Here is a 23,997-nt window from a genome sequence, read left to right as displayed (position 1 = left end):
CAATTTCCAAAATTATAATGCACTCTTGATGAGTAATGTATTTGCATGAAAAAAGAACTTATATTGACGTGGCTTGACAAGTGAACATATATGGAAGTTCCATATGTTCAAACCTTTTTTCATCCCTACATTCTGAATTCGGAGTTTAGGAATATGTTTTTTTATCACGTTGATGTTCTTATTACTAAAACTTAGAAATATAATTGATTGACTTGTTTTTCCTACATAAGTAAATAGTGTAGCATTAGTGCATTACCTGTCTAGGAAAACTTTTTTTAGAAAGAAAACTTTAGTACTTAGCATATCTATACCTTTCTAATTCATCCATCATAATCATTTTATATGTTTTGAAATGATAAATATAAATATTGGAGTGTGCCTTTGTATGCCTTTTGCACCTTGTGGGAATAATTAGACCTGAAAGCACGGAATCCATGGGCTTTATTATTGTTTTTTTGTGTGTCTGCAGATAATCAGAGTGCTGTTTTAACAATAAAATCTTATTTTCAGGTAGATAATAATCTTTTTTTTTGCGGGTAGAAATTTGTATTACTCATCCACCAAAGTCCTTACAATCAATCGCAGCTAGTTCCAGAGCCTCAGGAGGACCAGAACCTAACCAAGTCATGGTTCTACCCTCACTACGAGCAAATTTAGCTAAGTTATCACTAACTTTATTTTGACTACGACTTACATGAGTAATACAATTTTCACGTAAAGACATAAGATATCTAATCTCCTTGATGATGGACAAATATACCGATCTGTCAACCTCTGAAGCCTGGATCAATTTCACCGCAATTATAGAATCCATGTCAACAAAGCAAAGAATTTTTCTTCCACAACAGCAACATCATATGAATGATTTGGATGGCTCCAGTTCGTACAATCTACATAACAATTAGTGGCAACATCATATGAGTGATTGGATGGCTCCTTCCTTGAGTTGGAATCTTTCAGAGCATGACATGATGAAGCATCCTACCACTAGGACTACTACAGAGTGCCGACTAAGCAGATCCATTCATCTGTTGTCCATCACCAAACTCTTCCATGCATGGAAGCCGGATTTAAAATTCCAAACGTTTTGGCGGCGACGCAACGCAACAAAAACAACACTTCTGGTCACCTATATGCCACAGCTTGGATACAGAGATACGTGTACTGGTCAGTATACGTTTTTTATAGTAATACTGGTTAGTATACGTATATCCATAGGATAGACTTGATGGATCGAGTTGTGCGCTGCTGAAAACGGTGTGGGCCTTGACGCACGCATGGGCCATTATTTCGGTCTGCCTTAAGCCCACACATACCACGTGTGAACCGAACGAACAAGCGACACAGAAGTAATTTTTAGTCCCACATATGGCTTAGCTTAACACAAGCACCCCAATTCATAAGGGCCCCAGACAGTTTAGAAGGTCGTCCCAAAAAGAGAGCACATCCACCCCAACCTGTGCGGTTTGCACATCCAGCAACCCCAAAATGGAAATTGAATCAATAGATCTTGAAGCGTATGACATGTACGCCTGGTCAATAATTCCTTTTATATTTTTGTAAAAAATTATTTCAAATAATCTAGAAAATTATTTTGTGTATGATATTTTAAATTGCATCGAACATTGTTTCGTATGACCGACATGTACTTTTATGTCGCTCACCTGCTAAATAAGTCTTTATTTCATTTCTCGTAAAAACATGTATGTATGTTGCAACCGGAGAAACAATCATGTTGTCCACCTACTCACAGTGGACGCAGTCAATCCTAAGGCGCTGAGCTTTGTCACACTAGCACACAGCATTCATGAGTCACTTCTCGCTCCGATTTGTATTTCTGTGGACTCATAATTGTTAGGAAACATAGTAGAAAAAAAATTGACCTATAATCAAGATCCCATATCACTATGAAGATGCACACAAGGTTAGATCAGATCGTTACCATTTTTGAGTTGTAGCGGAAGAAAAGTTGGTGTAGATAGTCCTTGAATTCTGTCGAACCGTCCACGATGATCCCTAGAACCATCCACGACAATCCCTCGAACCGAAGCCTGAAATCACGACATCTCTACAGATTGCACACATACGGGCTTCATGATCCGGCAGAGCTGCACCACCCCGAGCATTGCATTGCCAACCCCCCCCCCCCCTCCCCCACCGCCACCACCACCAAAAGTAACTTCAAACATTATTTTGTATGGCATATAGTGTTAGGTTATTATAATGACTAGCAAACATGTACGTATGTTGCAACTAGAGAAACAATCATGTTGTCCACCTATTCACAGTGGATAAGTCAATCCCAAGGCGATGAGCTTTGTCACTCTATCACACAACATTCATGTGTCACTTCTCGCTCCGGCTTATATTTATGTGGACTCGTAATTGTCGGGAAACATAGTAGAAAACAAAAACAAAATTGTCCTATGATCAAGATCCCGGATCACTATGAAGATGCACACAAGATTAAATCGGATCGTTACTAACCTCGAGTTGCAGCGGAAGAAAAGTTGGTGGAGATAGTTCCTGAAGTCCCTCGAACCATCCACGGCGATCCCTGCAACCGTCCACGACAATCTCTCGAACCGAAGACTGAAATCACGACATCTCTACGGATTGCACACATACGAGCTCCATGATCTGGCAGAGCTTCACCGCCCAGAGCATATCATCATCGGAGATTTAAAGGAGGGAGGAAGAGAACCGCATAGGGCTCTCTATTATCTAGATTAGAGAAAACTAGAGGTAGGTCTAATCTACTTGTATTTGTATATGGGAATCACTTGCTCAAGTTAGGCCCCATATTGCCAAGTTAATATTTTTATGTACTTTGTTCAAAAAAAATCTTAGCTTGAGAACAATCTTGTGATACTTCGAAAGACATCGCCACAACCTCTACTTTTATATAATGGTTGAATAAAAAGTTTACACTTGATAGAATTGTTCTAAACGAAAAAGTTATGAAGTAGCTCAACCCCATGGTGTTTGATACAATAGTCTCGGCGGTCCTTGCTTTGGCATTGTTTATACGGAATTGACATTCCATAGTATTCAAGAATATCCCAAAATCTATTTTGCATTCCTACATGGTGCTTCAGCTTCTTGTTGGTGCCATGGCCTTGTCACTATATGCGCCTTTACACGTGTAAATGTGATTTCATCACTTCTCTTGATGTTATGCTGAGAACTCCGCTGGCCAACTAACAATCCACGAGAGTTTTGACTCGGATTTCGGCTATGAGTTTGTTAACGTTCGCAGTGACAACACTGCAGCGAATATTATTTGTCTTTCTATTGAGTGTGTGTGTAGGTGGTAATAAATAAGTTGATCGTAAGAGCTTAAAAGAGACAACATAGTGGTCCATAATACTCAAACTTCAACCACAATGAAACCCCGCGTATGTCACCTTTTGGCATAATCTTGAGAACTTAGAAGTACCTATTCTGGATGCACCACAACTGAAGCAAGTGCATGAGAGCCTTGACTTGAGAACGTTAGTGGGCATGAATGAAAAGCTTTATATCTTGACTTTTTGATAACTCATTGTGGTCAATTTTGTGTAAAATGGAAAACAACAAAATGAAAAACAACCTAATAAGTAAGAGGATTCAAGTATTTGTTCTCATGATAGATTAAACTTTGACAAGAAGCATCGGATTTTTACTCAAGCTCCAATTACCTAGCTGAGCATGTACTACCTTGTACAGATATGTTCTATCTTGCTTATAGCTTGGAGAGAAGATAAGGGTACGCCTATGGGTAATAATGTTATTGATGAGCTAGATGGATAACTTTGGTTTATCAACCTTTTTCTCAAGGACGAGTAAGATTTAAGCTTGGAGATGTTGACGAGTGGATTTTAAGCATTTGAAGAAGGGTCATACTATTTTTGATAGAATGTTTTTTTTACATTGGTAGTAGGTGGTGTCAGTGGCGGTGGTTGGGATGGGTTTGACATGGAGTAGAAGCAAAGCTAGTCACGTGGGGAGCCATCCCCCCTTCCTATTCTCATATGCTCTTTTCCTGTGTACTTTGTCTAAGCTTTCCCAATGAACCAGAGATGCCTTAACAGTGAAAGATGGACATTATATTAGTGCTTCCAGCTTCTGACACAAGAATCTTACATCATGCTCATGCATGCACTTACTTAATTAACACTATGCATGATACCACAATGATGCACGTACATTGGCTAACACGGCTGACATAACACATGCCTCGCTCCATGTGAACTTAACTGCTAGAACTAGAAGATGAGCACCCACCCTAGAAGAGTGGCTATTGTCACGAGCGACGCCTGCGCCTGCGCAGGGGCGCCACCCTTCGCTGCCGCAGCTGGCCCACCGGCGGGCATTGCCGGCCCAAATGTCAGCACGCCGCCGTCGTTGTGGATGTCGTAGGTCATGTTCCTGCCCGTCTGCAGCAGGCTGCCGAGGACGGACCCACCGGTCGATGGACGTATGGTGAGGCAAGTCTGGTCGCTACCGGCGATGTCGAAGAAGTAGTTCTTCACATTGAGCTCCATCGTCGCGTCGGCACCGTCAAACACCATGGCGACCCTAGGAACCTTGACAGCGGCAAATTCCTTGGTGGGGAAGCACAGGCGGTCGTCATCGGGGCTCTTGGGTACCCCGACGACCTTCTGCTGCAGGATCTTGGTCAACAACTTCTGCCTCAGAACCTTGTACGCGGCGTGTTCGAGGTAGGTGACGGGAAGGGTGGTGCTGAGAATCACCCCGCCGGAGCCGGAGAAGGTCTCCTCCGGGATGTCCTTGAGGAGCTCGCCGTCGACCTGCACGCCTGTTAGCTTGACGTAGTACAGGTCAGGGTGCTTGCCCTTGAGCAACGGCGTGCTCCGGCTGCCCTTATCCTTGGCCGGCGCCGCGTCGTCTCCGACGCTGAAGCTGACGAAGCTCTTGTCGCCGCCACCGTCGTCGATGAAGTAGGAGAATCTGGAGATCTGGAGCTGCGACACAAGCGAGAGAGGCCCCCTGCTGAAGCCCGCGGAGCCGAATGAGCTGTTGAGGTTCCGCTCCGGGACCTTGCCGATGCAGCCGAACACCATGCCTTTGGCGGGCGTGGCCCCGAAGGTGAACGTGTCGGTGGCGAGGAAGGCCGACGTGCCACCGCAGCGGTCGCCGGGGCCGGCGCATTTGTACTTGGGCATCAGGCGGGTGCATGCCGGGTCGGCGCAGCCGATCGGGGCGAAGGAGTCGGAGCGGTTCGGCCGGAAGGTGGGCGCATATGTGGGCCCGGGCTTGCCGCATTGCGCCCAGACGAGGTCGGTGGTGATGTCCATGACAAAGGGGAGGACCTGTGGCGGCGATGACCCGATGGGGAGGTCGAAGATCAAGGCGCCGTAGCTGTCCGCCGCCGAGCTGCCCAGCTGGCGGTCGTCGGCGCTGCTCTGCTCGCCGGAGACGTCCTTGACGCCCTCCTCCTTTTCCTCCAGGTAATAGCCGGCGACTTCCTCGATGGCCGAGATAGATTTTTCAAAGAATTTGAGCTTGGGAATCAGCCCGGCCACCGACGCAGTGGACGAGTCCGGCGGCGCCAGCAGCAGGAGGAGGAGTAGAAGAGAAGTACGAGCCGCCATTGTTACGGTTATACCAAGCTAGCTAGGCCGATGCGTATCAGCAACAGGCCCTAGCGACCCATATATATACGAGCATACGGAGTTACAGACACATCTCCATATTATTTCCTCGTACGTCCTCTTTTTTCTGTCTCCACACCCTATAGCTATACTCCGGCCAAAGAAGTTTCCGACATACTTATTTTGAATTTTTGGTGGATCTCGGAGACTCGGACTCAAAGAGTTGACCCAGCGACAATGGCCATGTGGCCACGCCGATTGCAGGCACATCCGCACATGTCCGGTTGGTGTCTTTCCTCGTTTCAGGGAAACCCTAGGGACCTTTCTGTCATTTCTTCTCTTTTGGTGCGCTTGCCTTTTGTGATTGTACCCTACTTGGACATCTGTTCTCTGGTGGCCTGGCCTCAGTAGGTGGATTTTTAGAACATCTGCACCCGGGCCCTGCTATCCTGGCTGTCCAATATTGCTTTAAGATATGTGCAACACAACTAACTTTGTATATAAAATTTTCTCTTTTTCGTTTCTCTCACATAGAACATGTCTTGAAGTTCAAACCTTTGCAGCGTGGCAAAGCTTTCTATCTAGAATCTAGGATAAATCTTTCAGATTGTAATCTGAAAGATTTATCCTAGATTCTAGATAGAAAACTCGGCTACGCTGCAAAGGTTTGAACTTCAAAACATGTTTTATGCGAGAGAAACAAAAAAAAGATATGTATTTGCATGAATCGCGATGCACAGAATGGATGGCTACATAGAGAGGGCCTGGGTGCAGGTGTTCGTGTGTGTGGGTTAAAATCTAGTTTAATGAGAATTTAACCACAAGCCCTCCTCCTTCCCACAAAATAGACCTCCCTAATCTTGTTCTAGGTCAATCTTCTTAAAATTTAAATAAACTTAGTTTTTTATTCTTCATGCAACCGAATTTCATTTCAGCTCAGTCGACTCAGTGGTAAGCGATGACAGGGCAAACAGGAGATGGGGACTGCCGCTTACAAACTTTTGCGCTTATAGCATCTCTGCGCAGCGCGCTAAAAAAGCGTTTGCACCGCGCTGTTCGCGAGTTTTTGCGCGGTGAGGAGCGCCTGCTTCAGCGGCTGCTTCAAAGTTTAGTGCGCGCGAGCCGCTCCAGTAGCCGCTGCAAAAAACTGTGCGTGCGCTCTCGCACAAACAACATATGCACTCCAAACACAACCAAGAGGATCGAACACAAACAAAACAAATCAACAATAAATCGTTCAATTTCATTATTACAACTCAAACAAATAGTTTATATTGCAATAGACCAAATAGTTCAACAATACAACATCAAACACAATCAATCTATTGAGCCATGCCTTAGGACAATTCTTCCAACTCCAATGCATGCAATCTATTGAGCCAAGCATACTTGGGAAGCCGCGAGCTTTGTTCATCTCCAATAGCCTTGCGGCGTCTTCAACATTGGGAGATCTCAAACACTCCTGGCCGAACACTTGCACAATTCCGACTACGAAGCGCTTGACACACATGGTGGCTTGACTCTCACCCATGGCTAAGTGGTCATCAACTAGATCAGCCGGAATATTGTATGCCAACATACGCAAAGCGGCTGTCACCTTCTGAAAGGTGCTATGCCCGAGCTCTCCGGCAGCATTCCTCCTTTACTGAAAAACCGGTCATGGCTCGCTAGTTTCTCTGCAATGCGCCTGAACAACTCGGTGTTCATCCTAAACCTTCGCCGGAAGTACGACTCGGGGTACACGGAATTATCCGCAAAATAGTGCCTGGTCAATCTGTTGAGGACATCGATCATATCCCTCCAAATTTTCTGCCGACCAATAACCGAACCACCGTACTTCGGTTTTTTATTGATGTGCATATCTAGGATCATTGCAAGATCCTTCTCCTCTTCAATATCAAATTCTTCTTTGGAAGAATCATATGACGAACTCATCTACAATGTTTAATTTAAACTAGGCTATAAAAACTACAAACAACATGCACCAAATTCATGTAAAAAAATGTGAAGTTGAACCAATACATACCTTGCAAGCGTTTTGTCGAACACCTTGTGGCCGACGAGCGGCAGTGGGCGGCCGGGCACTGTCCGCCGGAGGAATGGCACGGCGAGGGGCGGCGGCGACTGGAGGGAGAAGGAGGAAGCGGCGGCGCGGGGATAGGCCGGGGAAGCGCCTGAACGGTCGCCGGAACAAATGGGGTGGTGCGGGCGGCGGCGCCAGTGCCTGGGTCAGGGTAGGTGAAAGTCGCGAGCGGGCGCTCGAGTGTGCGGCACGCGGTAGCGGGCGCATCACATAAACAGCGTGCGATGACATTTCGGACCGTGCGCTGAACTGTTTATGCCGGGTGTGCGGTTATTGCGCGTCCACTGGAGCTCGCTGAGCGATTGCGCGCGCGCTAAAAACCACAAATTTCTGGCGCATCGCTTATATAGGGCGGCTGTTGGAGATGCTCTTAGATAACATGCGAGGAACTCGGTACAAAAAAAACATCGAAGCTCGAATGTTGATCAAGCATTTGAAATTTGCTAAGTGTCTATAGAAAAAATATTGATCATGTATTTAAAAAATGATGAATTTTTTATCATGTATATTAAAATATTAATCAATTATTTGAAAAAATGTTGATAAAGTATTTGAAAAATGTTAAATGTGCATAGAAAAAATGCTGACCATGTATTTAAAACTGAGGAATTATTTTTATCATGTATACAATGATGTTAATAAAGCATTTGAAAAAAATGTTAAACAAGTATTTGAAAAATGATGATCAAGCATTTTCAAAATGTTAAATTTCTATAGAAAAAAATCTTGACCACGTAATTATAAAATTATGAAATTTTTTGATCATGTACATAAAAATGTTAATTGAACATTTGTAAAATGTTGAACAAGTATTTGCAAATGTTGATCAAGCATTTGAACAACATTAAATGTGTATAGAAAAAATGTTGAGCATGTATTAAAAGATGATGATATTTTTTGATCATGTATATAAAAATGTTAATCAAGCATTGAAAAAATGTTAGACAAGTATTTTAAAAAAATACTTGTGGGCGCATATGTGGGCCCGGGCTTGCAGCACTGTGCCCAAACTAGGTCGGTAGTGATGTCCATGACAAAGGGGAGGACCTGCGGCGGCGATGTCCCGACGGGGAGGTCGGAGATCAAGGCGCCGTACGTAGCTGTCGGCCGCCGAGCTACCCCCACTGCTTTGCTCGCCGGAGACGTCCTTGACGCCCTCCTCCTCCTTTTCCTCCAGGTAATAGCCGGCGACTTCCTCAATGGCCGAGATAGATTTTTCAAAGAATTTGAGCTTCGGAATCAGCCCGGCCACCGACACGGCGGACGAGTCCGGCGGCGCCAGCAATAGGAGGAGTAGAAGAAGTGAAGTACGAGCTGCCATTGTCACGGTTATATCAAGCTATGCCGAGACGTGTATCAGCGACAGGCCCTAGCGACCCGTATATATACGAGCATACAGACCCATCTCGGTATTATTTCCACGTCCTCTCCTATACTTATTTTGAATTTTTGTGGATCTAGGAGACTCAGACTCAAAGAGTTGACCCGGCGACAACGGCCATGTGGCTACGCCGATGGCAGGCACATACGCACATGTCCGGACCTTGGACCTTGCTGTCATTTCTTCTCTTTTGGTTTCTTTTTTTAAGGGGTTATAAACCAAGCTTTATATTAATTAAAGTTCACATGATGTGGGATACAAAACAGATCGTGGGGAGCGCCAAACCAAACATGACGTCCCTCATCTAATGATTGAGCAAACTTCACTACCAGAAATTATCTAGTTGCCGACGCCTCATCTATGCCGACGGCGCCCGTCGGCATAAATGGACATATGCCGACGGCCAAGGGCAGGCCGTAGGCGTAGAATAGCCGTCGGCATATTACGGCCGTCGGGACAGCTCGCCGTACGCCTACGGGGACCGTCGGCATAGAAGAGGCCGTCGGCATAGAAAGGGCCCACCTACCCGATTAGCGGCGACCATTTGACGGCGTCAAAACTACGCCGATGGGGGATAACGGCGGCCGTCGGGATAACTATGCCGACGGCTAGGCCGTCGGCATAGAATTGCTAACATCACCGATCCGCGCCGTCGACACGCCATCGATCCGAGGGAGTGATGGCCTGTGGTGTGGCAGAGATATGCCGACGGCATAGCCGTCGGCATAGTCCTAGCCCATGCTATCTGCCACGTCATCAATCCGCGTGCAATGCCATGTCATCGATCCGTGGGATCGTAGCTCCGTGTGCGCAGCTATGCCGACGGCCTTGCCGTCGGCATACCTTTATTTTTTTATTTTTAGTTTATATATTTATTATTTTGTATTTTTTTCACAACATAAATGTGCCTTATCTAAACAAAAAACATGCCCCGATGGTATATCGATTGCCCCCCTCACGGACGTCACTGCCGCCGTGTCACAGAGGGGGGAAACGATCGACATGGAGGGAATCTGGTTAGAGGGGGGATTCGGGGTGGCCTTCGGGGTGTAGCTATGCTACCGAAACATCGCATGGGTCCCGATGCATGTGTGAAAGTGTTCTGGCATGCGTAGACGCCCGTCTTGGGGCTCCATGGTGTGGCCCCCTCCACGGAAGGCAGAGCCGCCGTCACTTGGAGGGGGGATGGTGCGGGTGCGGTGGAACCGGAGGGAATCTAGTGTTGGGTTGGGTCCAAACCGTGTTCGGGGATGTTGCTATGGGCTGACCTATCGCAACCAGGTGGAATAGTCCACCGGTCAAAGCCCGTCCGGCGAAAGTCAAAGGTCTAGATCTACTGGTCAACTGGGATTCGGGCTGGCCTTCGGGGTGTAGTTATGCCACAGAAACATCGCATGGGTCGCGATGCATGTGTGAAAGTGTTCTGGCATGCGTAGACACCCGTCTTGGCGCTCCGTGGTGTGGTCCCCCTCCACGGAAGGTAGAGCAGCCGTCAGTTAGAGAGGGGGATGGTGCGGGTGCGGTGGAACCGGAGGGAATCTAGTGTTGGGTTGGGTCCAGACTGTGTTCGGGGATGTTCCTATGGGCTGACCTATCGCAACCAGGTCGAAGAGTCCACCGGTCAAAGCCCGTCCGACGAAAGTCAAAGGGCTAGATCTACTGGTCAACTGGGATTCGGGGTGGCCTTCGGGGTATAGCTATGCCACCGAAACATCGCACGGGTCCCGATGCATGTGTGAAAGTGTTCTGGCATGTGTAGACGTCCGTCTTGGGGCTCCGTGGTGTGCCCCCCCTCCACGGAAGGCAGAGCAGCCGTCACTTAGAGGGGGGATGGTGCGGGTGCGGTGGAACCGGAGGGAATCTAGTGTTGGGTTGGGTCCAGACCATCTTCGGGAATGTTCCTATGGGCTGACTTATCGCAACCAGGTGGAAGAGTCCACCGGTCAAAGCCCGTCCGGCGAAAGTCAAAGGGCTAGATCTACTGGTCAACTGGGATTCGCGGTGGCCTTCGGGGTGTAGCTATGCCACCGAAACATCGCACGGGTCCCGATGCATGTGTGAAAGTGTTCTGGCATGCGTAGACGCCCGTCTTGGGGCTCCGTGGTGTGCCCCCCCTCCACGGAAGGCAGAGCAACCGTCACTTAGAGGGGGGGATGGTGCGGGTGCGATGGAACCGGAGGGAATCTAGTGTTGGGTTGGGTCCAAACCGTGTTCGGGGATGTTGCTATGGGCTGACCTATCACAACCAGGTGGAAGAGTCCACCGGTCAAAGCCCATCCGGCGAAAGTCAAAGGGCTAGATCTACCGGTCAACTGGGATTCGGGGTGGCCTTCGGTGTGTAGCTATGCCACCGAAACATCGCATGGGTCGCGATGCATGTGTGAAAGTGTTCTGGCATGCGTAGACACCCGTCTTGGGGCTCCGTGGTGTGGCCCCCCTCCACGGAAGGCAGAGCAGCCGTCAGTTAGAGGGGGGGATGGTGCGGGTGCGGTGGAACCGGAGGGAATCTAGTGTTGGGTTGGGTCCAGACTGTGTTCGGGGATGTTCCTATGGGCTGACCTATCGCAACCAGGTGGAAGAGTCCACCGGTCAAAGCCCGTCCGACGAAAGTCAAAGGGCTAGATCTACTGGTCAACTGGGATTCGGGGTGGCCTTCGGGTTATAGCTATGCCACCGAAACATCCCACGGGTCCCGATGCATGTGTGAAAGTGTTCTGGCATGCGTAGACGCCCGTCTTGGGGCTCCGTGGTGTGGCCCCCCTCCACGGAAGGCAGAGCAGCCGTCACTTAGAGGGGGGATGGTGCGGGTGCGGTGGAACCGGAGGGAATCTAGTGTTGGGTTGGGTCCAGACCGTGTTCGGGGATGTTGCTATGGGCTGACCTATCACAACCAGGTGGAAGAGTCCACCGGTCAAAGCCCGTCCAGTGAAAGTCAAAGGGCTAGATCTACTGGTCAACTGGGATTCGGGGTGTAGCTATGCCACCGAAACATCGCACGGGTCCCGATGCATGTGTGAAAGTGTTCTGAAATGCGTAGATGCCCGTCTTGGGGCTCCGTGGTGTGGCCCCCTTCCACGGAAGGCAGAGCAACCGTCACTTAGAGGGGGGGATGGTGCCGGTGCGGTGGAACCGGAGGGAATCTAGTGTTGGGTTGGGTCCAGACCGTATTCGGGGATGTTGCTATGGGCTGACCTATCGCAACCAGGTGGAAGAGTCCACCGGTCAAAGCCCGTCCGGCGAAAGTCAAAGGGCTTGATCTACTGGTCAACTGGGATTCGGGGTGGCCTTCGTGGTGTAGCTATGCCACCGAAACATCGCACGGGTCCCGATGCATGTGTGAAAGTGTTCTGCATGTGTAGACGCCCGTCTTGGGGCTTCGTGGTGTGGCCCCCCTCCACGGAAGGCACAACAGTCGTCACTTAGAGGGGGGATGGTGCGGGTGCGGTGGAACCGGAGGGAATCTAGTGTTGGGTTGGGTCCAGACCGTGTTCGGGGATGTTGCTATGGGCTGACCTATCACAACCAGGTGGAAGAGTCCACCGGTCAAAGCCCGTCCAGCGAAAGTCAAAGGGCTAGATCTACTGGTCAACTGGGATTCGGGGTGGCCTTCGGGGTGTAGCTATGCCACCGAAACATCGCACGGGTCCCGATGCATGTGTGAAAGTGTTCTGGAATGCGTAGACGCCCGTCTTGGGGCTCCGTGGTGTGGCCCCCTTCCACGGAAGGCAGAGCAGCCGTCACTTAGAGGGGGGGATGGTGCGGGTGCGGTGGAACCGGAGGGAATCTAGTGTTGGATTGGGTCCAGTCCGTGTTCGGGGATGTTGCTATGGGCTGACCTATCGCAACCAGGTGGAAGAGTCCACCGGTCAAAGCCCGTCCGGCGAAAGTCAAAGGGCTTGATCTACTGGTCAACTGGGATTCGGGGTGGCCTTCGGGGTGTAGCTATGCCACCGAAACATCGCACGGGTCCCGATGCATGTGTGAAAGTGTTCTGGCATACGTAGACGCCCGTCTTGCGGCTCCGTGGTTTGGCCCCCTCCACGGAAGGCAGAGCCGCCGTCACTTGGAGGGGGGGATGGTGTGGGTGCGGTGGAACCGGAGGGAATCTAGTGTTGGGTTGGGTCGTAGACGCCCGTCTTGGGGCTCCGTGGTGTGGCCCCCCCTCCACGGAAGGCAGAGCAGCTGTCACTTAGAGGGGGGATGGTGCGGGTGCGGTGGAACCGGAGGGAATCTAGTGTTGGGTTGGGTCGGGGTGTAGCTATGGGTGGGGCTATGGGTGGAACTTATAACGTATGGATTAGTGAACTATTTAAACAGGTCAAATTGCTTGTCCCTGGGCGAGGTGGGACTATTTTTTCGAAAAAAAGTGGTTGCCATCTATGCTTACGGCCTTGCTGTCGGCACCTGGAGGGGGGAAACGGACGCGTGGGGTCTACACGGAGGGGATCTTGCTGTGGGTCTGGCCCGGATGTTGCTCCAAAGTGTTCCTATGGGCTGACCTAACACAACCGGGTGGGGAGGTCCACTGGTCAAAGCCCGTCCGTGCAAAGTCAAAGGGCTAGATCCCGTGGTCAAACGCTACACGGTTAGGCGGGACGGGGGCACTGGGGGTAGCAATGCCACCGGAGCGTCGCACCGGGCCCTCATACATGCGGGGTGGTGTGGTGGCATGTCCGAAGAGGCGGGATGCGTCTCCGGGGCGTGGCCCCCCCTCACGGACGGCGATGACACGGCAGTAGACATTCTGCGGTAACGATGCGGCGTCAATATTACTAAATACTCGGAGCGCGATAAAATCATAATTTTTTTTGCACGACGCGGGCACATGTGCTATAGGAATGATGTTATTTTTTCATAATTTTTGGTGATGGAGAAGTCTCCGAAAAATTCCCTCTACGCGGATTGCCCTTCGCGCGTCTACGGCTGTGGCCGGCGGCCTCCGGGGGCTAGCATGCCGCCAAATCTTGCGTAGGCGGCCTCTCACAAGTCTGGAAGTGTTGTGGCGGTTGCAAACGCCCGTCACGCGTCTCCGGGGTGTGCCCCCCCCCCTCACGGACGGTGCAGTTGCCGTCACCTGGAGGGGGGAAACGGACGCGTCGGGTCTACACGGAGGGGATCTTGCTGTGGGTCTGGCCCGGATGTTTCTCCAAAGTGTTCCTATGGTCTGACCTAACACAACCGGGTGGGGAGGTCCGCTGGTCAAAGCCCGTCCGTGCAAAGTCAAAGGGCTAGATCCCATGGTCAAACGCTACAGGGTTAGGCGGGACGGGGGACCTGGGGGGTAGCAATGCCACCGGAGCGTCGTACCGGGCCCTCATACATGCGGGGTGGTGTTGTGGCATGTCCGAAGAGGCGACACGCATCTTCGGGGTGTGGCCCCCTAACGGACGGCGCCGCCGCCGGCACCCGGAGGGGGGAAACGGACGTGTCGGGTCTACACGGTGTGGATATGTAGCAGTGGGTTTGGCCCGGATGTTGCTCCCAGGTGTCCCTCTATCGATGACCCCCTCCCCCTTCACTCACCTGACGAACTAAGCTACCCCCGCCCCCACCCCACCCTCACCGTCGACGACCCCCTCCCCCTTCACTCACCTGACGAACTAAGCTCCAGATCGAGCACGTGATCGAGGGCGGCCATGGCGCTCCCATACCCGCGACCAGGCCACGGTCTTGGCGGACGAAGCTACTCGAATTCGGCGCCTCCCCTCCCCTCCCCTCTGTGTGGTTCCGGGAGAGGAGAGGGCTGAGCGGTTTTAAAAAATAAAAAATCTATATGAAATAATAATACATAAAAAAGGAAAATTATAACTATAAAAAAATTAAAAATCTATATAAAATAAAAAAGAATAAATATATAACTATAAGAAAACATTAAAAAATTTATATAAAATAAAAAAAACTATGCCTACGGCTAAGCCGTCGGCATAGGTGCCACGTGGCATCACTACATATGCCGACGGCTTAGCCGTCGGCATAGTTGCCTTATCCATATCCAGTCAACCCCCTCCACTCGTTCGTCCCCGGCCAGATCCCGCGCGCCCCCGAGCCCGACCCGCGCTGCCGGCGCCGCCCGCCGCCCGCCCGCCGCCGCTCCACCCGCCCACTCTCCCCTTCCCTCGCCCGTCCCCCCTCCCCGCCGTCCTCGCCGTCTCCACCCCTGCCTCCCCCGTCGCCGCCTGAAGCCGCCGTTGCCCCGGCCTCGCCCTACCGTGCTGCGCCGCCCCGGCCTCCCCCGACCCCAACGCCGCACCAGCCTCCCCCCGACCGCGAGCCGGCCGTAGCTCCTGCCGGCCCGCGCGCCCGGCCCTCCCGTCCCCGGCCGCCCCTGCCTCGGCCCTCCACCGCCGCCCCTGCTCGCCCGCTGCCCCGGCCGCCCCTGCCTCGGCCCTCCACCGCCGCCCCCTGCTCGCCCGCTGCCCCGGCCGCCCTGCCTCGCCGTCCCGGCTGGCCCGGTGAGCTTTTTTTCATTTTTTTTTTTGCATTTTTTACTGCTTGTTATGTGATAGATGCATGTTGTATGGATGAATGGATGGATTGATGTATATTGGTTAGTTATTTTATCATGATGATCTTGCTAAAAAATGTTGTCAAATGTACGACGAGGAAGAGCCTCCACCTCCGTCGGACAACGAAGATGATATGATTGATAGTGATGATGAGACGGACCGAGAAACAGGTTACAATAGTGATGATTCATATGGGTTCTAGCAGATGTACGTTTCAAGTATTTTTTTTTCTATAGTTTAGGAATATGACTTTTTATGCATTTTTATTAATGTGTTTATTATCATGCCTTTTCCTTCATTTCATTAATTTACTAATTGCTTTTTCTCTTTTCAATGCAAGTTCGTGGAACATGGGCAAGGGGAAGGCCGACGGCGTGGGTTTCCTACGCAAGGTCATCGGCCTGCCTAGTCGGAGTGGTCGAGAACGTAATCCTCCCCCTCGGCTACTTGACGATGACTCCTCACAGGGAGGTCGAGGGAGAGGTGCCCCTAGAGGAGGAGGGGGCGGGGGGAGAGCCTCTAGAGGACGAGGTGCTGGGGGGAGAGCCACTACAAGGGGTCGCGGCCAGAAAGAGCGCACCCTCACCGACTTAGGGGTGTTGTCTTTGAGGCCCTCCTCTAGTGAGGTACCCTCCTCTAGTGAGGTACACTCTAGGGAGGAGGAGGAGGAGGAGGAGGTTGGGGAGGGGGAGGCAGGCGAGGAGGAGGGTGGTGGCGGGGATGATGGCGGTGACGGGAAGGGGGTTGACAAGAAGGGGTGGCTGCGTGGCAACGCAAAGCTACCAAAGCAGGTTCCTGCTACTGAGGAGCAGAAGTGGCTCATTGAGCCCACGGGAAAAGAGTAAGTGGTTCATTATTTTGCTTGTCACATGCTTATTCCGGTTGTTATTTATTTTGCTTGTCACATGCTAATAGTTCATTCTTTTGCAGCAACTGGATATATTCTAAAGGGGTCCGTATTCCCAACGGCCTCATCACCGTCTTGCTGAAGTTATATTGGCCGGGGTTGTACTGTCCTGATCCAGTCAGGCAGTCGGACCGTCGGGTTTTGGCCATGAGCTGGGACCACTGGGAAGCGGCCCGCCACGCGGACCATGAGACCCATGCCAAGGCCGTGATCACTACTTTCTGGGTGAGTTCTCTTCAGAAGCACAAGTCCATTCTAGTTTCATGAATGATTTAACTCATGGCTTCTTCCATTCTTGTTTCATGCATGATTGTAGACATTCTGTCGAGTTCTTCCAGAGCACAGGTCTAGAGCGGACCAGATCGTGCTGCGCCAATGCAAGAAGAAGGCCCGCCAGATGCAGTACGAGGTGCGCTATGTGGCCATCTCCACATACTACCACGACTATCTTGGTGTGAAGATGACCAAGGAAGAAGCGCGGAGGATGGGCATTACCTTGGAGAGGCCCGAGTTCTTGGCAGCAAGTATAAAAGATTTTTCATTATGCTTTCATATATTATGCTTTCATTACCTTGTGGTACATTATGCTTTATGCTTTATGCTTCCATAACACCAATTTGGACACACCTACATGCCATTATGTTTTTATTATGTAGGTGTGTCCAAATTGGTGTTATGGAAAAGACGAGTCCTGGGCGGCATTAGTGGATGTTTGGTGTGATGAGGCTGGAGCCTGGGCGGCTATGAGAACTAAAAATAAGGCTAACCAAGGGACGGAGGGAGTACATGCTCAGGGAAACCGAAACCACTATCTCCACAAGGCAGTTAATGTATGACTAACCCCATTAAACATTCTTCTTCTTCTATTTACCATCACTTTCTTATTTATGACTAACCTCTGTTTGGTGGTGCAGGAGGAGAAACTGAAGCGGCCGCTCTCAGACATGCAGGCGTGGGAGATCGCCCATACGCGGAAGGACTCCAAGCCTGGCGAGCCCCAGTACTACGGCAAGAAGACCGCGGGGAGGAAGCAGGCCTACTCTGAAGCGTATCTGAAGTTGCATCCTGACACACCTGACCCCATTGCGGCGCCTCTGGACGACAGGGCGGTGGTGAGCATGGGGCCCAAGGAGCACGGTCGGGAGGCGGTTCTCGATGTTGTGATCACTCCTAGTATGTCCTACACACAGCTTCGTCGGATCGACCCGAGCCTGAGCCAGCGCACGAGCCAGCCAGTGACCAGTACACAGTCCCTCTTTCAGGAGCAACAATCTGTAAGTATTTTCCCTCTTATCTTCATTGCTCACTTCATTTTCCGCATTTAGTAGTTTTATGAGTTCCATCATGTCATACCGTAGGCCTACATGGAGTACACACGCCAGGAGACCATGGCGTGGCATCAGAGGCTTTATGAACACCAAGTGCAGAGGGATAGCGAGATGCAGCAGGCTTTTCAGGATATGGCGGCCGGCAGGTGTCCTCAGTTCCCTCCAGCACAATGCCCTCCAGCACAACCAGTGTTGATGAGCTTTGAGGAGTTTGTGGCACAGAACGCTGGCCCCTCGCCGGTTAGTGTAGGATCGAAAGTATGTCTAGAGGGGGGGTGATTAGACTACTTGACCAAATAAAAACATAACCTTTTCCCAATTTTAGTTCTTGGCAGATTTTAGCTATTTTAGGACAAGTCAAGCAATCATCACACAATTCAAGCAAGCATGCAAAGAGTATATTGGCAGCGGAAAGTAAAGCATGCAACTTGCAAGAATGTAAAGGGAAGGGTTTGGAGAAATCAAACGCAATTGGAGACACGGATGTTTTTCCCGTGGTTCGGATAGGTGGTGCTATCCTACATCCATGTTGATGGAGACTTCAACCCACAAAGGGTAACGGTTGCGAGAGTCCACGGAGGGCTCCACCCACAAAGGGTAACGGTTGCGCGAGTCCACACAGGGCTCCACCCACGAAGGGTCCACGAAGAAGCAACCACCCACAAAGGGTCCACGAAGAAGCAACCTTGTCTATCCCACCATGGCCATCGCCCACACAGGACTTGCCTCACTAGCGGTAGATCTTCACGAAGTAGGCGATCTCCTTGCCCTTACAAACTCCTTGGTTCAACTCCACAATCTTGTCGGAGGCTCCCAAGTGACACCTAGCTAATCTAGGAGACACCACTCTCCAAGAAGTAACAAATGGTGTGTAGGTAATGAACTCCTTGCTCTTGTGCTTCAAATGATAGTCTCCCCAACACTCAACTCTCTCTCTCATAGGATTTGGATTTGGTGGAAAGAAGATTTGAGTGGAAAGCAACTTGGGAAGGCTAGAGATCAAGATCCGTATGGTAGGAATGGAATATCTTGGTCTCAACACATGAGTAGGTGGTTCTCTCTCAGAACATATGTGTAACATCCCAAATTTTCAATTTGGAATGTTATACATTAGGTCATCATGCATATCATATTTTATTTTGCTTTTGGTTTTGATCCTAGAAAATCCTAAGCAACTCAAGGACCCACGGAGAGAGTTGGGGATTTTGTTATTTACATATTTGAGTTTTCTCAAATTATGTAAAGAGAACCATTTGATTTTATTTATTTTATCATCAATTATTTCTATTACAAAAATATGAGAGAGGGAATAAAATGACTTTCCCAAAATATAGAAATATTGAGGATTTAATAAAAAAATCAAATAAGATTTATTTCGGAGTTTTTCGGTATTTTTATTTGAATTTAGGAAAAATGCGCGTTTTTCAAAGTTGTAGTTTGGGCCCAGATAAATGTTCACTTTATCGGGCTTGATTTTAGGAACCCGGCAAAATTTATTTCGTGATTTTTGGAGTTCGTTTAGTATTTCTTTTTATTTTTCTTCCGAGCGGATTTAAAAAAACGGAAACCGACTTCGGGCTGTATCCGGCCAGGAATCCTCTGCCCGAGGCGCCTTTATAAGCCGGCCGAGGCCCGCGAGAGAGAGCCAGCCTGCCACCACCGAAACCCTAGCCGCCGCCCTAGCCAGCCGCCACCGTCGCCGGAGCGCGCCGCCCGAGGTTCACCGCAGCCGCCTCGTTTTCCGTGCAGTTTTAAAAAAAATTGTTCGTCGTTTGTCTTTTACATCGGATTTTCCGCGGTTATTTTCTGATCGCGATTTCTGATCCGATTTTCGTTTTAGTATAACTTTTCGCTCGTTTAACGGAATCAGGCGATTCAAGCGCCTGGAGTTTCGTCTCGAAACCCTCTTTCCGAATAATCAACTTAAACAAGTTTTTTCTACTGTAAAATTTGCCCTAGATCCAGATTACTAGAACGGAGTTGTTTTCTTTCGCCGTTTGATTTCTTTTACTTCGTTCGATTGGATTTTTTTTGCCAACCGGAGTTCTTAAGTTGAACCTTCTGGTTAGATCTTCTATTTGAGTTTTACTTGTGCATTAGATGAGTACTTATTGTATGCTTGTTGTTTGTCTGCGATAGAATACCCGGAGTGCGCCGCTTGTTACTTCGAATCTCTAAGTTTCGCGGATCATCAGCAAGGCAAGTAACACTTTGATCATACCTTTTCTACAACCCAGTTTTATTGCATTAGATCAATCCTCACACATTGCATGACTAGGATCTAATTAAATTGTGGGATGGGAAGTAGATGAGGTAGTACCTATTACCTGTTTATTATCAAACCTTTGGGAGTTACTTCTACGTTTGCTTATTATGCCATGCTATGCTAGTAGACGTGGATTGGGTGAGTGATATCCATGACAGATGTGAGATTGTTAATTAATGGTTTATCTAAGGTGGCAACCTAACACACATCTGGGTGGATTGAGGCACCTGGGGTATCCAGGACTTGCCTGTTTTCTTTTGGACCGCCACCCAGGCCCAAAGGGATCATGAGATTATTCATACTAGAAACTTCCGTGTGCAGCCACAAGCTATTATGGGCTCTAGCATAGTTGACTAAGTTGTGTAAACTCTTACAGTGGTAGACTAGCAGATGTAGGGGTTGTAGGTGGTACGGTCTACCCATCATAAGGTGCAAACGCTTCTGAAAGACTATGTCTCAGTCATCCGTTTCTCAAACACCATGTAGTGCGAGAAACCAAACGGAGGCGATCGGGTCTTGTGGGGAAAAGTGCGCAAACCTCTGCAGAGTGTAATAAACTAATCATGGTTAGCCGTGTCCCCGGTTATGGACATCTTGAGTATCTGGTACCTGGATTATCATGTGAATCTCAACATGTTACTCTAAAATTAATTTTGATGGGTTTTAATGATGTTACTTAATTGGGATTGAGAATGCTGTCAACCATTCTCAATGTTTCACAACCACCATGATAGTAATTAAATTTATTCCTTTGAAGTAGGGAAAAATTGGCTTTACGCAAAAACTATAACCATAGAGCTTTCCACCAGCCAAATATGCATATAGTATAGCTGTTGCCACCATGGCCATCGCCCACACAGGACTTGCCTCACTAGCGGTAGATCTTCACGAAGTAGGCGATCTCCTTGCCCTTACAAACTCCTTGGTTCAACTCCACAATCTTGTCGGAGGCTCCCAAGTGACACCTAGCCAATCTAGGAGACACCACTCTCCAAGAAGTAACAAATGGTGTGAGGTAATGAACTCCTTGCTCTTGTGCTTCAAATGATAGTCTCCCCAACACTCAACTCTCTCTCATAGGATTTGGATTTGGTGGAAAGAAGATTTGAGTGGAAAGCAACTTGGGAAGGCTAGAGATCAAGATTCATATGGTAGGAATGGAATATCTTGGTCTCAACACATGAGTAGGTGGTTCTCTCTCAGAACATATGAGTAGGAATGTGTATGTGTTCTGATGGCTCTCTCTTGAATGAAGAGGAGGTGGAGGGGTATATATAGCCTCCACACAAAATCCAACCGTTACACACAGTTTTCCAATCTCGGTGGGACCGAATCAACAAACTCGGTCGGACCGAAAATGTAAACCTAGTGACCGTTAGAGATTTTCGGTGGGACTGACATGCAACTCGGTAGGACCGATATGGTTAGGGTTTGGGCATAACGTAATCTCGATGAGACCGATTACACAAACTCGGTGAGACCGAATTTGGTAATTAGCTAACCAGAGAGTTGGTCAGGCAAACTCGGTGGGACCGATTTGCTCTTTCGGTGAGACCGAAAAGTTACAAAGGAAACACTGAATTTACATTGCAATCTCGGTGGGACCGATTCGCTCTTTCGGTGAGACCGAAAAGTTACGAAAGGGAAACAGAGAGTTTGCAATCCCATCTCGTGAGACCGAGATCCCTATCGGTAGAACCGAATTGCTAGGTTTTGGCAGTGGCTTATGACAAGTGAAACTCGGTGGCGCCGGATAGAAAGAATCGGTAGGACCGAGTTTGGCTTAGGGTTTAGGTCATATGTGGATATGGGAAAGTAGTTGAGGGTTTTGGAGCATATCACTAAGCACATGAAGCAAGAGGCAAGAGGCTCATTAAGCAACACCTCATCCCTCCTTGATAGTATTGGCTTTTCCTAAAGACTCAATGTGATCTTGGATCACTAAAATATAAAATGAAGAGTCTTGAGCTTTTGAGCTTGAGCCAATCCTTTGTCCTTAGCATTTTGAGGGTTCCACTTTCACATCCATGCCATGCCAATCATTGAGCTTTCCTGAAATAACCATCTTGGAATAGCATTAGCTCAATGAGCTATATGTTGTTATGAATTACCAAAACCACCTAGGGATAGTTGCACTTTCAATCTCCCCCTTTTTGGTAATTGATGACAACATATAGATCAAAGCTTCGACAAATGATAATAAGCATGAAATATATCGTCGCTTTGAGAAGTATGTGATAAGTAAGAGCTCCCCCTAAGTTTGTGCATATTTAAAATTTGCTTTGGACTGCAAATGCACAAGGAGTTAGAGTCATGGGTTACTCTTCCATGTCACATACATCTTGGTGGAGCGCTTAAAATGATAAGAATGAAATACATGCACTCATCACCAAGAGTAGTGAATGATCACATAAGATAGATAAGATAATAGCATTAAGCAAGCATTAAGTGTAGCTTATGATCAAACACATGATCATCAATGTCTCACAAGCAATGACATAGTATCTCAAGCACTCAAAAGCAAACAAGTTCGAAAAACCACCAAATAAAGCAAGAGAGAAAAGCAACACTCTCTCTCTCGAAGCCTATGATCTATACATTTTTCTCCCCCTTCGGCAACAATTTACCAAAAAGTTCCTAGAAAAATGCATAGTGCTAAGTCGACGCTCAGGCTTGATCTTCAGGTGGTGGTGGAGTCCGGATCACTCCAAGGACGAAGGCTTCTGTAGACGCTGAAGTAGACGCTGGAGTTGGAGCTGAAGTAGATGCTGGAGCTGGTGGAACTGAGGCTGTAGCTGGTGCTGAGGTGGTGGCTCTGGTGGCAGCAACTGGCACGGCAGACGACCTTGGACCTCGTGGCACTTTGGCAAAGGCATCAGTGGTAGTCCTGCCTCTCCTCTCCTGCATGTCATCTTGGAGCTGCTCCACTGCAGTCTGAATCTCTGTCACCTTGACATCCAAGTCATAGAACTTTTTTTCCATGATCCTCTCTAAGCTTGCCTGGTTCTGAGTTAGGGTAGCTAGTCCTTTCTCAATCCGCAGGGTGGATGCAATCAGGTAACCAAGCTGCTCTTGTTTAGTTTTCAAGAAATACTCAGATGCCTCCTCTTGGGTTGGCATCTTGGCAGCTTTCTCCTTCCTTGCCTTCTCCTTCTTGGCTTGTGCTTGGGCATATGATGGCTCATTCTCAGTCATGACTACTTGATTGTCCTCAAAATCTGGATGGATGGGCAAGTGTTCCTTGTCCAACAAGTATATGCACGTGCCCATCTTGGAGTTAATGAGCTCCTGAATTTGAGGGGCATAACCACAGCTCCTCTTCTGATCTGCTGCAGTCCTCTTGATAGTCTCTACTATGAGGCTCATGACCTTGAATTTCTGTGGCACATCAAATACATGTAGCAAGTTGATTGCATGGCCTCTGATCATCTTGTGATCTCCAGACTTGGGCAAGAGAGTGTGCCTCAATATCCAATTTATAGTAGGCAGCCCTGACAGAAGATAATGCACAGACCCAAACTTGAAAGTATCAAGAGCTTCATTGGGAATTTCCTTGTACATATTGGACATTGAGTTATGATCCATCTTCTTCTTGGCGTAGATATCCAAGTCATCCTCATGCTCCTCTGGGGCATTGATGAGCTGTGCCCACTCAGCAATAGTAGATTGGTACCTCGTACCCTCAGACATCCATGTGATCCTTCCATCTGGGTAGAAGTGTGCTGTGGAGTAGAATTGCATGATAAGCTCCTCGTTCCACTTTGTGAGCTTCTGCCCAACAAAGTCTGCAACTCCACACGCACTAAAGCTGTCATACACTCCAGGGTAGTGTTCCTCATTTTCCTTCATGTAGGTCCAGTCGACCCATCTCATGTCACAAACAATGGGCTTCTTGTCAAGCAGTACTGTCTCATAGAAATCTTGCTGCT

The 23,997-nt window shown here is 48.9% G+C and overlaps 1 protein-coding gene across 1 annotated transcript; it reads right to left on the bottom strand.

The window, feature by feature from the left end:
- Window positions 1-4,066: 4,066 nt before the first annotated feature.
- On the bottom strand, window positions 4,067-5,706 carry LOC125522176 (aspartic proteinase nepenthesin-1-like). The gene has a single exon (XM_048687263.1). The coding sequence runs from the start codon at window positions 5,595-5,597 to the stop codon at window positions 4,248-4,250; it is 1,350 nt and encodes a 449-aa protein (XP_048543220.1). The 5' UTR covers window positions 5,598-5,706; the 3' UTR covers window positions 4,067-4,247.
- Between the last annotated feature and the right edge of the window lie 18,291 nt (window positions 5,707-23,997).

This window comes from Triticum urartu, chromosome 7 (assembly GCF_003073215.2).
Source record: "Triticum urartu cultivar G1812 chromosome 7, Tu2.1, whole genome shotgun sequence".
Taxonomy (NCBI): Eukaryota; Viridiplantae; Streptophyta; class Magnoliopsida; order Poales; family Poaceae; genus Triticum; species Triticum urartu.
This window is presented reverse-complemented; position numbering and strand designations above follow the sequence as displayed.